This window comes from Mytilus galloprovincialis, chromosome 9, assembly GCF_965363235.1.
Source record: "Mytilus galloprovincialis chromosome 9, xbMytGall1.hap1.1, whole genome shotgun sequence".
NCBI lineage: Eukaryota > Metazoa > Mollusca > Bivalvia > Mytilida > Mytilidae > Mytilus > Mytilus galloprovincialis.
In genome coordinates, this window is record NC_134846.1 from 64,930,269 (window position 1) to 64,947,620 (window position 17,352).

The following is a 17,352-nucleotide window of genomic DNA, read 5'->3' on the forward strand; positions in this document are numbered from 1 at the left end:
GGCGTGTATTTTAGCAAAACGAAATGATATAACATTCAATACAAAACAAAAAGTACAATAAACAAATAAGATGTGATGATGGTAGATTGCTATGCCAGTATTTATTGGTGTATAATTTAAAATACTAGTATTGTATTCATTTTTAAGTGGAGTTCACACTTCAATCCCTCTAGCACCATCAGAAGGCTTGCAAACATAAAAAGTAGCCGACTTTGAGTATTTTGCCTGGAAAGATATTGACAACACTTTTAAAACAAAAGCTAATGTACGTACACTATTGAAATATATGATAGTTTATTGTTAACTGCTGTACCCCTATATTTGACAATTTTACCTATTATGTCTGTTTTTTTTATTCACACATCATTGTCAATAAAATGGAATTTTGTGCGACTGACATACAAGTGAGAGGTTTAGCTAGCTAAACTATCAGATGTAATACAACATTTTTACATAAGAACATTTCTGTACCAAGTCAGGAATATGACAATTGTCATCCATTCGTTTGATGAGCTTTTTATTTTGCCACTATAGGTGTCCATTTGTACTGGTATGATTTCTATAAGATTTAAACAAAGATATCCCTATATTATACTGATTACGGACTCTCCGTTTTGAATTGTCCTCGAAGTGCGGTATTTTTGTTATCTTTATTGCTGTCAGCAGTACTCTAATATTTATTTTAGCCATATACATAATTTCAGGTATTGTAAATGTTGTTTGTATTCAAAAACTTCTTATATTAGGCAAAATATGCAATGTTCATTTGATGTGTTTGAGCTTTTGATTTTGCCATTACACATTTGGACTTTCTGATTTGAAATTTACTCGGAGTTCGGTATTTTTGTGAATTTACCTTTATTTATGTGAATAATTTTAAGACGACAATTTAGATGGAATATTAACAAATTGGGTGCAAGTAAAAGTTTGTCGCACTATAATGTTGATACTGGTCTTTTATTACACCACAATACATTATTATGTCAGTAGTTTTTTTTTTTTTTTTTTAATTATTTCTTTGTTATGGAATTTAGCGTCGATATCAATTCTTTGATTCTTAGCTTAGTACATTGTATAACCTTATTTCTGTCTTTGAAGTCTGTGTGTTGACCTCTTATTTCCCTTCTTTCATTTGAATGATGTTATACATATAGAAATTCATTCATGCTTTTATTCAATTTTTTTATTAAATATTAGGTGTTCCGATGTAGTCTTGTTGCATTTAACCTATAAATCTATTTAAGCATGCACACAAACGCACATTACCTCAACATGTCGAATGATTGATTCAACGTTACATCTTTTAACTAATGAGACAGTACATCCACCAAATCCCCCACCCGTCATCCGGGAACCATAAACACCATCCATCTCTAAGGCAGCTTCTACTAACTCATCTAACTCATCACAGGATACCTCATACTCGTCTCTAAATATCACATAACAATTTTACTTATTTTAATTCCAGGGTATACGCACTTTTTTTGCATCAGATTTTATTTCTAATAAATTATATTGACACATATAGGTGTCCACTTATAATGGTATGATTTCTATAAGATTTAAACAAAGATATCCCTATATTATACTGTCATTTTACTAACTTTCTTCTGTTACTTATCCTTACACGAACTTCTTTTAAACTGAGTTTTGCCGTGTGTTTGTTTATTTCACATTGGCTGGGGACATATATATAGGTGAGGGTTGGGATCTCACAAAATAGATCTAACTCCGCCGCGTGTGTTCGTATGACATGAACCTCTAGCCTTTGTTAGTCTGTAATGTTTTGGTTTTTTGGTTTTTGGTTCATTTGTATCCGATGTCGATAATAAAAAATACCAAAGATCTTTTAGAGTACATACAATCTAACTCTCTTCCATCTAACAATAGTATTTAAACATTTGACTTTTATACATTTTTCACAAGTATTCCACATTCCAAACTAAAAGACTAATTGAAAGAGTTGGTATTGCTCTGTTTCATAAAAAAGAATGGCCTCATATCTTGATTTACATCTAGAAATTGGCAATGACGGTCGGTCGAAAACAAAACTTTACGACAGAAGAGATGATTTCAGCTTTCCAATTGTGAACTTGCCATTTCTTAGTAGCAACAATCCAGTAGCACCTGCATACAGGGTATATTTCTCCCAATTGATACGATATTCCCGTGCTTGCATTTACTATCATGATTTTCTTGGTAGAAGGTTGCTGCTCACAATGGAGCTTGTTAACCAAGAGTTCCAAATGGTGAAGTTGTAACCATCCCTTCGTAAATTTTACGGGCGCCATCACGTGTTGGTTGACCGTTATGGAAAAACCGTTTCACAAATGATTTCGGATATGTTCATTACGTCGTAACTACAATCCCCTTTCCTCTCATGAATGTGACCTACCGAATTGGACAATTTACCGGATTTGTTATAACATGAGCAACACTACGGGTGCCACATGTGGAGCAGGATCTGCTTACCCTTCCGGAGCACCTGAGATCACCCCTAGTTTTTGGTGGGGTTCGTGTTGCTTATTCTTTAGTTTTCTATGTTGTGTCATATGTACTATTGTTTGTCTTTTTCATTTTTAGTCATGGCGTTGTCAGTTTATTTTCGATTTATAGTTTGTCTGTCCCTCTGGTATCTTTCGTTCCTCTTTTGTATGTGTAGGAGTTTACTGTGGATTTAATTTCGCTGAACTACTGTATATCATCGATAAGGTGCTAGTTTAAGCCAAAGAGACTTTCAGTTCAGCTGGAATAACGAAAATGTGAACAATAATTATAACTTTTATCTCTTTCACCTACACACGTTTGCAGACGGTCCTCGTGTCACGTAAATGAATTATGTCAATGCCATTAAAAAAATGCCAAAGTCTCGAGAGAAATCTAGAAAATAAAGTTTTGGAAATAAAATTGATCAATATTTTCTAACTAAACTACATATTATTATTAAATATTTATGAAAAAAAAACAAGTAAAAGGTTGATATGCTTCTAGAATATTAACAACAGTCGCAATCCCAATGTATTGAGGTTTATTGTTCCGTCACTCCTGCTTTTGGAAGTTGCTAGGTACTTTTATTTTGAAATTTAATGATTGATCCAAATCGAATTATATGCTTCCTATTGAAACACAGTTGTAAAAATAATATTATCTATTCTGTCTGATAGTCAAATATATATAACAACAGGAACAATGAGACCTTCTAAACTTCAGACACATGTCCGAAACGATATTTCAATATACCTTCAGATTATGTTTAATAGTAAATTCATTGGAGGTGTCTTTTGTTATTCTGCAGTTTATATGTTGAAATTTGCTATTATATTATTTATTTATGTATTTTTCTGTACTGAGTGTTCCTGCGTTTATTTAAACTGTATTCCTGTTATGTAGTGTTGTCATTTTAGCGGTATTGTAAGCATTGCCATTTAAGCGGGAGGGTTAGCGGGCCATTTAACCAGTTTTATCCCACCATTATTCCTAATCCCAAGTCAGAAATGTGGCAGTTGTTATCAACTAGTCCGTTTCATGCATGACGGCGTTTTTGTTGCAGTTCAGTTTTTCTGTTGTTTCATTGTTTTCCTCTTATTGTTGATGCGTTTTCCTCGGTTTTAGTTTGTAACCCAAAATTGCTTTCGCTCAATCGATCCATGACTATTGAACAGCGGTGTATTAATGTTGCCGTTGTTCATTACACAAGATGTGCATTTCGACAACCAATGGCCCTTCATTGGCCTTCAGCAGTGCTTAATGTCAAAATATTTGAAAATTCAAATAAAATTGAGAATGGAAATAGGGAATAAGTCAAAAACCTATTACAAAAAAAGAGCTGATAAAACAAAACATAGAAGACCAAAATTAAAGCCAAAGTTCGATACGAAATAGAGTGAAAAAAAACCTTAAATTTTTGAATGGTTTTAGCGAAAAACGTAACTATTTCCACAAGAAACTTCATATGTTTCTGTCTCTTGTCTCCTCAAAACAAACGCAACATTGAAAATGGTATTGCAGCCTCTTGAAGAAGAAAAAAAACCTAGAAAAACGAAAATTTTCGTAAAAAATTTGTATTCTTAAACGTCACATCTCATTTTCTATATTATAAATTGTTATACAAGTTCTCCAAAGACCTTTATATTTATTTTCTTCATGTACATTTTTTCAAACCTTTCAAATTTAAATAAAATGTATCCACTGTAAGCACTGATTTGTACATACTTCGTTGCTACAAATGTTAAATTGAGGCAATAGAAATATGTCTGTGTTAAAAACTTGTAATGTAGTACTGAACTGATTACGACTGAACATGTAGTGGTGTGTTTACCAAAAGAGGAAGTATAGCTTTTGTGTAAAAGCTTTTCTACGAGTATACAATGAAATATCATTCTTATGCAACTATATTATGTATGATTACCTTGTACCTTAATGATATATGGCTGTCTACCATTAGTCGTCCAAATGTCACGAAGTCGTTGTTCTCTAATGCCTCAGCTGCCTCAGTTGTACGTTTTATTTCCGTAACAACATGGTGTGCTCGCTTGTATAAAACGTTGTCCAACAGCTCCTTTTTGTCTATAAGGTAAAAAAGAAAACATTACATTTTTCAATTTGTTGATAATTTAATTTGGACATAACCTGTTTTCTAATTGACTGAGATGTTTTTGTTTATCAGCTCATAGACTTAATTTTGGAATGTAACCGTGACGTTTTAACTGATTTTTTTATCCATTATGAAAGGAATTTGGAATTGAATTATAAGAATTGACCTTAATTTTTTTCTGTTTATTCGAAATAACCTCAAAAATGTGTACGCGGGTTATTCAGTATGCGGCACATTTTTTTTTAGGTTTTAGGTTATTTTAAATAGTCAGAAACAAATATAATAGTCATTCTCCTCAAAGAGCGTTCACAACGTGTCAACAAAAGAATATTTAACAACAACCAAAGGTAAGAGAACTAAAATAACCTGTATGATTTAAGTATATGTAAGACCATACTAGGTCATGTTACAAGTATGATTTGAGTATATGTAAGACCATACTAGGTCATGTTACAAGTATGATTTAAGTATATGTTAGATTTGTAATAATATAAGCAACACGACGGGTGTCACATGTGAAGCAGGATATGCTAACCCTTCCGGAGAACCTAAGATCACCCCCCAGTTTTTGGTGGGGTTCGTGTTGCTTAGTCTTTAGTTTTCCATGTTTTGTCTTCTGTACTATTATTTGCCTGTTTGTCTTTTGTTTCATAATTGTCACATTTTTTGGTAGTAATAATTAATTGTTCTTTTTGAGCGTGCTATATTTAAATATTCGTCTGGTTCTGTAGCAGGAACGAGTCCTTTGTCCACCTTGTGCAGAAATATAAGCTTATAACTTGAGCGTCTTGTTTGTAGGTCTTGTGTGTAGTTCCAGTTTGGAGAGCTTGTTTGAGACGCAAACGTCTTCTCAGGAATTATAGTCTCCTCTCATAAACCTCGCAGCTTGTTGCTGTATTCTTTCAAATTTGTTGGTGTTCGTAGATGTGTTGATGGTCCCATAGTATTGTTCTATATTTCATTAGATATTGATCACTGTTCTACGCAAAATAAGTGAAAATAATGTGGTATTTTGCTCGTTAGATTCTGTTTCTGGTTCTGTAACAGGAACGAGTCCCTTAACCACCTTATGCAGAAATATAAGCTCATAAATCTCGCAGCTTGTTGCTGTATTCTTTCAAGCTTGTTGATGTTCGTAGATCTGTTAGGGGTCCCATACTATTGTTCTATATTTCATTATATATCTTATATATCGATCACTGTTCTACGCAAAATGAGTGAGAATAATGTGGTGTTTTGCTCGTTGGATTCTCAAAATATTTTTTGTTGTTCTTGACTTGTTTTTCCACCATATGTATTGTTTCATAATTGTCACATTTTTTTGTAGTAACTGTTCTTTTTGGACGTGCTATATTTAAATATTCGTCTGGTTCTGTAGCCTTTAAACCACCTTGTGCAGAAATATAAGCTTCTAACTTGAGCGTCTTGTTTGTAGGTTTTGTGTGTAGTTCCAATTTGGCGAGCTTGTTTGAGACGCAAACAGCTTCTCTTGAATTATAGTTTACTCCCATAAATTTGGCAGCGTTTCGCTGTATTCTTTCAAGCTTGTTGGTGTTCGAAGATGTGTTAGGGTCCCATAATAATGCTCCATATTTCATTATTGACTTGACTAGTAAAATATATGCTGTTTTAATTCTTTCTTGAGAGTAATATCTCAAATTCATTCTCAGGCAGGCTAGTGTTAAGTTTGCCTTCTTCGCTATGTTGGAAATATGGATACTTATATGTCTGTTTAGACTTTAGAATTTTTGAACCCCATTCCACAGTTATTTGTCCATACTTCTAGGTTGTAATGATCTTCTTGAGGGATGTCATGGTATTTTTTTATCGATATGTAGAGTAGGCAGTCATCTGAAGATCTGACTGAGCCTGGGAGGTCATTTATATGACAAAGGAAGAATAGCGGTCCTAGGACTTTACCTTGTGGTACATCAGAGTCAACTTCACGTCTTTAGATTGTTCTCATACTTCTTTCATTTTCTGTTTGTCAAGAACATATTTATTCAGCTGTTAATGGTCCACCTATTCCATATTCTTTGAAAGTAGTTTCTTATGGCGAACTGTGTCGGACACTTTTGAGAAATCTAAGATGGCAATATCACTTTGTAGACCGGCATCAATTCTTTCATGAAGTCGTTTATTGTGGCTAGTAATTGGGTTTCGCATGAGTGGTCATATCTGAAGCCATGGTATGTGATGTTAAAACTTTCTGCCTTTCATGATGTGTCATTATGTGCTTGCATATAATGTGTACACAGATTTTACATGGAACCGCTGTTAGTGAAGCAGGTCTGTAGTTTTGTGTATCATGTTTATTGCTTTTTTTAATATGCAAGATATGTTTGCGTTTAGCCAGTCCTGTTGTAGCGTTCCAGAGTTTAAAGATTTTTGTAATATCACTTTCAGTCCTGGTGCTATTTGACTTGTGCATTCTTTGAGGATTCTGTTAGGGATTTCTTCTGGTCCAGAAGCTTTTGTGGGTTTACGTCTTAAAACTGTGAGAAGTTTTTCGAGTCCATTTTCAGTTATAGTGAGGTTAGGTATGGTGTCCTCAAAATGTTTTGTTGGTTCTGGTATAGTTAGAGGGATTTGTCTAATTTTATTGTTGAATCAGTATTTCTGTCTTTTCTTAACTGTCGCTGATGAGTTTGACTTCGTTCTTTAGTGGGGACATTCCAGTGTTTTCATTTTCCGAGATTTGATATATTTTTAGAACGGTTTGGTTTAATTGGTTTCTAAATCTTTGAGTATGGTACCATGGATATCTGTCCATTTAGCTTTACTAATCTGTTTGATAACGTTTGCAATATTCAAAATATTTATTTGTTTATTTTAAATCATTTTCCTGTGGCAATTGCCTCAGGGGATTGTACACATTATTCGTGTAGTTATTTTACAGATTTCACTTTCATAATTAATCTACATTGAAAAGTTATTCATGTATAACATTTTATAGTGGATTGTAAGCCATGTACTATGACAATAAGAAGGGGGAAAATGATTTACCATTGAATGAAAAGGGGTGAGTATGTTCTAATGCAAAGTTTAATTATTTTCAAACAATTTTCTGAAATAATTTAGGAGTTGAAAAAACATTAAATAACATTCTAACGCCACCATTAGCTGGAAACATGGGATTAGTGTTGTCTTTGGTTTTAGTTTAAAATGATTGGTAATTTTAGGGATGTGGTGTTGAACGCAGATCTTTCTAGGTTAAGTTCTTCACAACTTTTTCGACTACATTGTAGTTGCTGATTTTGTGTATACACCTGTGTTTTTATGCCCCACCTACGAGAGTAGAGGGGCATTATGTTTTCTGGTCTATGCCTCCGTTCGTTCGTCCGTTCGTCCGTCCGTCCGTTTGTCCGTCCGTGCGTCCGTTGGCTTCAGGTTAAATTTTTGGTAGTTTTTGATGAAGTTGAAGTCCAATCAACTTGAAACTTAATACACATGTTCCTCATGATATGATATTTCTAATTCTAATGTCAAATTATAGTTTTGACCCCAATTTCATGGTCTCCTGAACATAGAAAATGATAGTGCGAAGTTCAGGTTAAAGTTTTATGTCAAGGTAGTTTTTGATGAAGTTAAAGTTACATCAACTTGAAACTTAGTACACATGTTCCCTATAATAGGATTTTTCTAATTTGAATTCCAAATTAAAGTTTTGACCCCAATTTCACGGTCCACTTGTTCTTTGTGTTTTTTGTTGCTGTGGTGTATATCATTAACCATCATTGGTTCATTTTGAAGGGAATATGATAATTAAAAACCGGGTTTAACTTAAACCCGCTAACACTTCCACAAAAATAACGTTACAATAAAGAAGTTGTATATGACTCTTTAAATTACGCCAAACAAAAAATCACATCATCATACTTTGATACCATTCTGGATATTCGATGATTAATGAATATGTTATAATAAAGGCACGTGCTTTTAATTATACTACTATTTAGTACCTTCCAGTGTTCTCAATGTCAAATCCCGTAAGCTGTTGACACCAAGGATTGTTGCTACTTCCTTGCATTGTCTTGTTCGTTTTGGATATTCTGTATGTATCAGCTCATGAGACACGTTAGAATTTATCAATAACACAACCACGGAATCATCAAGCATAGTTATATGCTTATTTTCTAATGATCTGAAATTATTTTTTTTTAGATATGAAATTACATTTATGATATCATTAAGATATGAAATTAACTTTATGGTTTCATATTAAGATATGAAATTAACTTCATAGTAACTACAGAAAATATTTACATTTTGATTTTTTAAATACATCTATATCTTGTCAATGAAGAGATTAAAACATCCAATAATTAAATTAAAGTCTCTTTTAGTGAATTATAAGATTGTCTTTAGTTGTGAATAAGTTTATTAAAGGGGCACTAGCTTAAAAAAAGATTTGTTTTTTGTTCAATCTTTAATGAAAGTGAAATAGTGAAATAATAAATAGCTTTTATCAGCCAATTTGGTTCGAATTTGTTAAAATAAGCAGAGAAACATCGATAAAGAATTATTCACTTGCAAGTGAATAAGTCAAACTCATTTAACCCTAATTCATGTGACCTTCAATTAAACCCGTCAGCTAACCATGTATTACACATGATGTATGCGTGTTCATTAAAAGGAAACTAATGTCAACACTGAAAATGAAACAAAGGTAAGTTAGGATTGCAATCATCCACCAAGTCAAGCCAAACCAAAGTATTGCAACACAAAGAAAAAATGTAGAGCAGAGACTACTCCTGTACCAGCAATTTATAAACAGGAAATAGCCAAGCTGCATACACCAGAATGGAATGACGATACTCAACGGATGGTACAGAAGGACCAATGACGACAAACCATTTAGAAGGACGGCACAGCAGCTTGAAAAAGATGCCACACCCAAACATCTATACGCTAATCCACTACCTCAAAGAAGAGCAGGCATTTAACGAGATTACTCTTTTCCAGTACCACGCCGGGGGAGTATGACAAACAAAGAAAAGGGATGCACCCAACTCAACTAACGCATACAGGAACTTAAAGATCAACGTCAGAATGGTGATGTTACTGTATTTCAGTTCGTTTACACTGCCTCCTATTGTGTATGCTTTATTATTGTACTTATGTAATATGTGTGCTTTATGTTATCAGTTATTTTGTCAATGTGTTTTAAAATGCTTGATTGAAACCCATTATCATGTTTTAATGAAGAAATAAGTAGTGCTTGATATCTGATATTTTATGACTTTACATTATATTCAATGTTTGATGATATTTCATATTAATGTGTGCAAAATAAAATATGTAAATATCAATTTATGTTCTTGTTTTTTCATATTTTACAAGAAAAATAATTAGTTACCTGTAATTACCTACTGCACACTATAAAAACAGATTAATCACAATCAAAACACTTCCCGATTGTCCCACAATTAAACTTCCCAATTGTCCCACACAACTCTTCCCGATTGTCCCACAAAATTTCACTCCCTTTTTACCTGTAATTTCAAAAAGTGGGACAATCGGGAAGACACCACCATTTGAATGCTTATTCGATCCACAAATAAATTCATCCTTGAACAGGTAAGAACGAAGATTAACATATATTTTTAACCTAAAATAGGAAATTAAACACATCTAGAAAAATCCCAAGTTCGCTATCTATTTATATTTATATTTATATCGCTTATATATGACTGTCGGCAGTCTTTGGGGTCAACTTGTTAGTTATTAGATGGTGTCTTCACTAAAATATAAAAGAAACAATGATTATATTTTATCGAGCTGACATGTCTTGTAAATTGGTTAAATTTTAGACTTTTCATATTTTGGATATACGTTTTAGTATGTGTTATATCAAATATGAGAAGTTGAGTCAATCGGTGAACATGAATTTGACAGCCAACTAACAGTCAACTTTTTCTGTCGATTCTATTTGAAATATTATTATGTAAAGAAAACTGTTGATTGCATATCAAAAGCAAAATAACTGGCGAATTTTATTTAATATTACCTACAATCAAGTAAAAGGGCATGGTCTTGTTTTGCTGTCAGTGATATAAACTGGTCCATGATACCATCCATGAGACCTATAAACTCGTGTTCTGCCTCCATACACCTTCTTGCTTTGTCTTCTTTCGACACTTGATCATCCTTCACATTGTTCAACTCGTCAAGCAAAGTGTATGTTGCCACTTGTAATGAAGCAGAACTGGAAACCCCTCCACCGAAAGGTACTGATGAAATAATTACTGCATCAAATGAAACCATCGGCCCTGTATGTAGATACAATTTACAAATCAAAATAAGATAAACAGGTTTGAGAAAAGAATTATAAAAACATCATTTCCTTACTGTCATTACATTGATCAGATAAAAATAAAATAAATACTGAAGTAAGAATACTGTGATAAACGTTGGCTTTTGTCTATACTATTTGTTTATTGCTTTTGAATATGCATGATAAAAGCTTTACATGATTGTATAATTGTTTTATGTGACTGTTGCATATAGCCACACAAGTTGTTAGTTCTAACTTTTCAAAAATTGTTGAAGAGGGGTCAATAAAAAGAGGTATTAGGAATCCAAAGAAAATATCAACAACAAAAAAGGAAAACAGGAAAATACAATGGCAAAAAAAGCAGCAAGGGGAAACCATTTAAAGACAAAGAAGGGTCTACACCACTGTGCTTTGTCTTCTTTCAACACTTTATCATTCTTTGAATTCTTCAATTCGTCAATCAAAGTGTATACAGACATTATTTTGAAGCAAACATACACAAATAACTATAGAGACTGAGCAGCACGCACCCCATTAATCCGGATGTCAGGACAATAGGAGCTTAACCAATTCTGTTCATGACAATACTTCACTATGAAATACTGGGTTTGAAAATATTTTTTAATCATATTATTACACAATTAGGAATAACATGCAGCATGCACATTTTCAGATTTAATGTTACATTTTTTTTTAACTTTAATGGTTTTGAAAAATAAGGAATTGATATTATTACTAATAGTGAGTTTCAAATTTGCATAGATTTATTACAAATGGTTAATTATAGATTGAGAATTAATTGTATGTTTTATTGTATTACATTATACTGTACAAATATAAGTCAATCACTTATTTTGTAAATATAATTTTTATATAAAAAATTTACTGAACTAATAGTATTTGTAAATACTAGATTGACAATTGTTTTTCAATATAGTTTTGGAAGTGTTTGAGTACAGTGTAACTGGAATATTTTAAAATTTGTGTTAATTTGTTATTATAAGTCAAACAAAATATCAATATCTAACATGAATACATGTTGAGAACCTCCCCTTCATGAGACAAAATTCCATGACAATCTCTGTCTATGAAATATTGTCTCAATACTCACAACATTTAACCAAAAGATATAACCTCCCTTTAATAGGACAGAATTTCATAGTATTCATCTGCGAAATATTGTCTCAATTCACACAAAATATAACCTCCCTTTGACAAGACAAAATTCCATAGTATTCATCTGTGAAATATCGTCTATATACAGACAAATTTCACAATGAAAAGTTGTCTTTCTATGGACATTTTTCCATAGACGAGGACAATATTTCATGATACATAGATATGAAATATTGTCTTGTGGGACAATATTTCATAGGACAATATTTTGCTTTACACAACGCATTTAAAATTAATGATTTAAGTTAAGATTAAAAAACTGTAACGTGTAAACAGGCGTTTATATCTTAAACGAACGTTCCAGTAAATACTTGGATCCAAGTTGTCCACACACAATACGTCAATACCAAAAACTGTAACTATCTATATTATTCACAATGAACCAAAATATATACAGTAGCTCCTTGCCGATACAAAGTAACAATGAACAATAAAAACAATTATATATACACAAATATAATTATAACACAGCCTGCCCTCCTAACAGACCAATCTGTCCTATACGACAATGCGGGCTGGTACAGTATGTTACTACCAGACAGTGCGGACTGGTACAACTTGTCCTCCTAGTAGGACAGTCTGTCACTCACAACTAATGTGGACTTTTGCAGTCTGTCCTCCGAGTGAGACAGTCTGCTCTACCAACTTCCAATGTTAGACCAACTTGTACCCAGTACAAGTTGTCCTCCTATCAAACTTACAGCTATGTAGCGTACTCACTATTGTAAGCCAGTCTTCTTCTGTAAGAACATCTACAGAACCCGAATTGGATTCCTCACCCACTTATATACTCTAGGGCGAATTTACTATTTAATGAATAGGGGTGTTCTCTAAATGTTCCCGATACCGAACACAAGAGTACCTCTCAAACACTCCCATACAAATGGACCCAACCACTGACTCTCCCGTCAAACGTCTAAATCTACACAACGCTTCCTTCTACATGAAATATGCATATATAAAACAAGATTATTCTTGTTTGTTACCTTAACAACCAATAAACATTACAAAACAATGATAGACAAGATTATAACTCCGAGAAAAAGGTTGTCGACTTTCGCCTCGGTGGATCATGTTTTCTCTGGGTAAAAGTTCTGCTCTATCAACCTCTCTCGTTTTTTGGTTATTCATAAAGTATTAATCTATTCTTTTTGTTTTATGATTACCAACAAAATGTGCTATCACACCGGTCACATAATTCGCCCAATGTAGCTGTCCAGGAACTAGAGGATTGTCTTCAGTAGGTATAGGAAATTCTACGTAATTGTCCTCCCCAACATCTGCTAAAGTTAGAACCCTGCATATACCACTATCAGTCGCCTTCCCAACAGCTATCGTCACCATTTGAAGTGCCTAAAATAATGTAAACACAGGTTAATTTAGGATTCATAGGCATATTCATATCTGTATCAGTATCTGTATTAGTACGTGTAGAATCCTGTCAATGCTTTTATACACGGTATACACAGGCAAAGAGGTAGGGCCAATTTGTCCTAATTTTTTTTCACAGAAGGGCCAATTTCAACGGTTCTACTGAGCCCGGGAGCGTCCGAGAGCACCCGGGAAAAGAAAAAGCGCCCGGAGAATAGAAATAGCGCGCGAAGAAGAAAATAAAGCGCCCGGGAGAAGAAAATAATAATATTTTATAACAATAAATGTTTTTCTGAATAAAAAAAAATCATTGCTTGTTTTGTCTAAAGTGTGAAGATAGTGTTGTTGCACTTTTACATTTTAAATTTCAAAATTGTATATAAGTAAGTAAGCCGTAAATATAAACAAGAGGAAATAGAAAAATCATGAATGATATTGTCCTCGATCAAAACGTATGTTTCGTTATTAAAAAAATCAGTGCCCGAGTCTATTATTCGCAACTGCATCGTGACAACTTTTCAAAGTTTTGTATTTTATTAAACACACTTGAATTGACATTGGAAGATCGTGGAAGGGATTCAACATGCCTGTCACTAACAATTTGTTTTATACCAAACACCTGCTTTTAACATGCATAGTATAATTGTTTTATTTGCTGATGCTGATATACATGTCCGTGTCACTTCTATCGTTCTTAAATAATGTGCAACTCTTTTTATTTTATAAAATTAATATTTATCTGTGAATTTTAAGTTGTTTTGGCATTTATCATTTTGATATCGTTTTTGAAAAACATGTCTTTTGATGTCTAACATTTTATAAATCTTCAGCATAAGCTGTGATCCATTATTATCTGTCTTTCGAAGTAGTATTCATATATTATTGTTTAAATTGAAACATTCATATATGCAATTGTGCTTTATTACAAATGTCTATTATCTGAATTTGCAAAATACTTGTTTAAAATTAAAAAAAAATCAAATGTTTCATCGACACAAAGTTGTTTCATGCCAATGCAATTTCTATATATTTTCCCCGGGCGCTTTTTTTCTTCCCCGGGCACTTTTTCTTCACCCGGGCGCTTTTTGGTAGGACCCAATTTCAAGTGCCAACAGAATAAAATTTTCTATGAAAACAAAAAATAAAAATGCGTTTTGATCAGTATCTCAATTTACATACATTATTCTTACCACACCACAGAACAAATCAATTACACTACAAATCGTGATTGTAGGTAAAACATCAAAACCAATTTGTTAAAATGCCAGAAAAGGTCATATAACATGTGTTAGTAACACAAGGTGTTCTATGGCCAGCTGATGTAAGATGTTCTCCGGTTAAAATATATATTTTCTTATCTTCTCTTATAGACGATAAATCCTTAAAAGACCAGGACAAATACAGATATACATATATTCAGAATGAGAAAAACAACATCCAATTTGAATTTGATCAATATTACTCATTACTAGTATTTGGCTTCTTGACAAGTTACGTGGTATGGTACCTTATGTGCATTTAGAACATACTCACCCCTTCTCGTCCAATGAAAAGTCAGTTTTTTGCCCTCTAATTTTAATAGTACATAGTTTTCCATGCACTATGAAATGCTATATATGAATGATTTTTCATTGTCAGTTAATAATGAAAGTGAACTCTTAATAGTTGGACTAACCAAGTGTTCAATCCCCTACGGCATTTTCCTTTGGAAAATAGCCTACTGATTGAAAGAGCAAAGATTAAAATATTTTTTTTTGAATTTTGCAAAATTTCATGCATTTTCTAATGGAACACATATATAGAATACACACAAAAAAAAATTAGTAAGAATAAATAAAATGATGTTTATTTAATTCATATACCTAACATTTGAGGGAATTATTATCTTTTTCTTTCAAAAATACACAATGCCAGACTGCTGATATATAAAGCAAATGACTGTGTTCGGAGAAACACAATACATTCAAATGTATCAGTAAAAAGTAAGCATTTAATGTATAATGGTCTGAATTCAAATATTCATACAGAGAGATTTTCATAGCATTGTGTTGTTTTTTAAAATAAAAAAGAAATCTCAAGATATAAGTATTAAATTTTACCTGAAGCAGAAGAAAAACAATTTATGATATCCTTCACAAACTATGTCAGTGCTATTTCATTTCTTCCATTGAAATTATCATTACCTATGTTTTATATTTAGTTCATTATAAAAAAGTGAACTCTTATTTAGGTTTGAATATTACAATGGGAAAGGATAGTTTTGTAAGGTCACTCGAAAGTGTGAATATGTTCTAAATTGGTCAGACAATACTTGGTCAAATTTTATGATGATTTAAGCCCTCGGCTTCGCCTTGGGCTTAAATCTTCATAAAACAAGACCAAGTATTGTCTAACCTATAAAAAGGGTGTTAACAATTTAACAATATAAATATAAAAAGATCAATAGTCTTGGCCTTGTTTTTTGTAGGAAAACCTGTTCACGGTATGAAAATGGATGATGTGACGTTTTTTCATGTCCTATAATTAGCATCAATCGAGCTATTTAAAACATGATTTGCCTATCTTTTCGAGTGAAAAGAATCCAGGGGAAAATGGCCATAGCTCTTTCACTCACATCAATTTCATGTGAATTAAAATTCATGTGAATCTCACGTGAATCACATGAATTTCACCTCAAACGAGCTTATACGTGAAACTCACGTGAAATCAGTTTTTGTGAGTTTCACATGAATCTAATGTGAAACTCATGTGAATTTCACATGAAAATCACGTTAATTATTTTCATGTGAAATTCACATGAATTTTTAAAATAGAGTAATTCAAATAACATCTACATTTTCAAATACATTTTTAAAAAATCATTAAAAATAACATTTTTGTTGTTGTAAATTTCATGTGAAATTCATGTGAAAAATTTCACATCAGATTCATGTTAATCTCAATTCACGTGAAATTCTAATGAAAATTTTCACTTGAGTTTCATGTATAGGCTCGATTGAGGTGAATTTCAGGTGAGATTCGTGTCAAATTCATGTGAGCAAATTTTGCCTGTGTAATCATTTAGGATTGCTGACTATCCTGAAGCACTTCAGCTTACTCGGTTGGTTGGTTCGAGTTGCTCAATATTTACTTATCAGTGTAGTGTTTTGCAAACTGTTATGTGTCTTTTCGTCTTCTTCTGTGAGAAAACAGATCCATTTTTTTTTCGACTTGTGTTTTTTTATCCCCACTCTCAACTTGGCAGCTTCCTTTATCTTCTTTGAGCCCATCCTATTGTTCTCTTTTTATCTGTTGAAATATTGAATTAACTAGAGAAAACAGCAACTATAGAAAATGTTGGACACCTTTGGAGGTTTTAAGTTTTAAAATGAAAACGTCTAGAAACCAACCTGAATATGTAGTATAGTATGTGTGTATTTTAAAAATTAAAGTTATTACCATTGGCAGAACATATCCCTCGTTATAATCTGTATGTTCCCCTATTAGGTTTACCCTCCCTGGTGCGCAGGAAGCTTTATTTGGTACGCTTCCGAATTTGAACTTGAACCTTTCCGTAGCTGTCTGCAATAATTCACTTATGTCGGGTATACGACAGGCCATTTTGATCTTTATATCTTTAACAACTGATAAGAAGGTGACTGGTCAACGTGAAATAAGAGAAAATGTGTATTTGAATTATGTTGACCCTTATGTTAACATATAGACTTTGAACCTTTCAATCTATCATTTACGTGTATAACTTGTTATTATATAATAGTACACGTATACGGATAACCATTATTTGTGTGGTTTGATGACTCGGTGTCTTTTTGTGACACTATAAACGGTACGGGAATGTTTATTGCGGGGATGATTGTTTAAATGCAAAAACGAAAGAATCCCGGTGTTATCCTTAGTTATAGATCCCCTAGCACATCTTTGTCCAGTAGCTGAA

At 32.8% G+C, this 17,352-nt stretch overlaps 1 protein-coding gene across 2 annotated transcripts; it reads right to left on the minus strand.

Annotated features, from left to right (window-relative positions):
* Window positions 1–76: 76 nt before the first annotated feature.
* Window positions 77–17,023, minus strand: LOC143045645 (galactokinase-like). Of its 2 annotated transcripts, XM_076218279.1 has the most exons (7): window positions 16,857–17,023; window positions 13,214–13,400; window positions 10,605–10,866; window positions 8,557–8,738; window positions 4,416–4,566; window positions 1,267–1,429; window positions 77–225 (listed from the first exon to the last, which is right to left on the minus strand). In XM_076218279.1, exons 1-7 carry the CDS (start codon window positions 17,016–17,018, stop codon window positions 154–156), a joined length of 1,179 nt encoding a protein of 392 aa, XP_076074394.1. In that variant the 5' UTR covers window positions 17,019–17,023; the 3' UTR covers window positions 77–153. The 2 variants fall into 2 exon arrangements, with proteins under 2 accessions (XP_076074394.1, XP_076074395.1); XM_076218280.1 differs by lacking the exon at window positions 77–225 and having other exon boundaries at window positions 1,293–1,429; window positions 4,409–4,566.
* Between the last annotated feature and the right edge of the window lie 329 nt (window positions 17,024–17,352).

Coding starts and splice junctions, on each gene's coding strand:
- LOC143045645 (XM_076218279.1), bottom strand. CDS start 17,018: ATGGCCTGTCGTATACCCGACATAAGTGAATTATTGCAGACAGCTACG. Junction 4,567..8,556: donor GACATTGAGAACACTGGAAG/GTACTAAATAGT, acceptor TTTACCTTATAG/ACAAAAAGGAGCTGTTGGAC. Junction 226..1,266: donor CAATCATTCGACATGTTGAG/GTAATGTGCGTT, acceptor ATATCTTTCCAG/GCAAAATACTCAAAGTCGGC.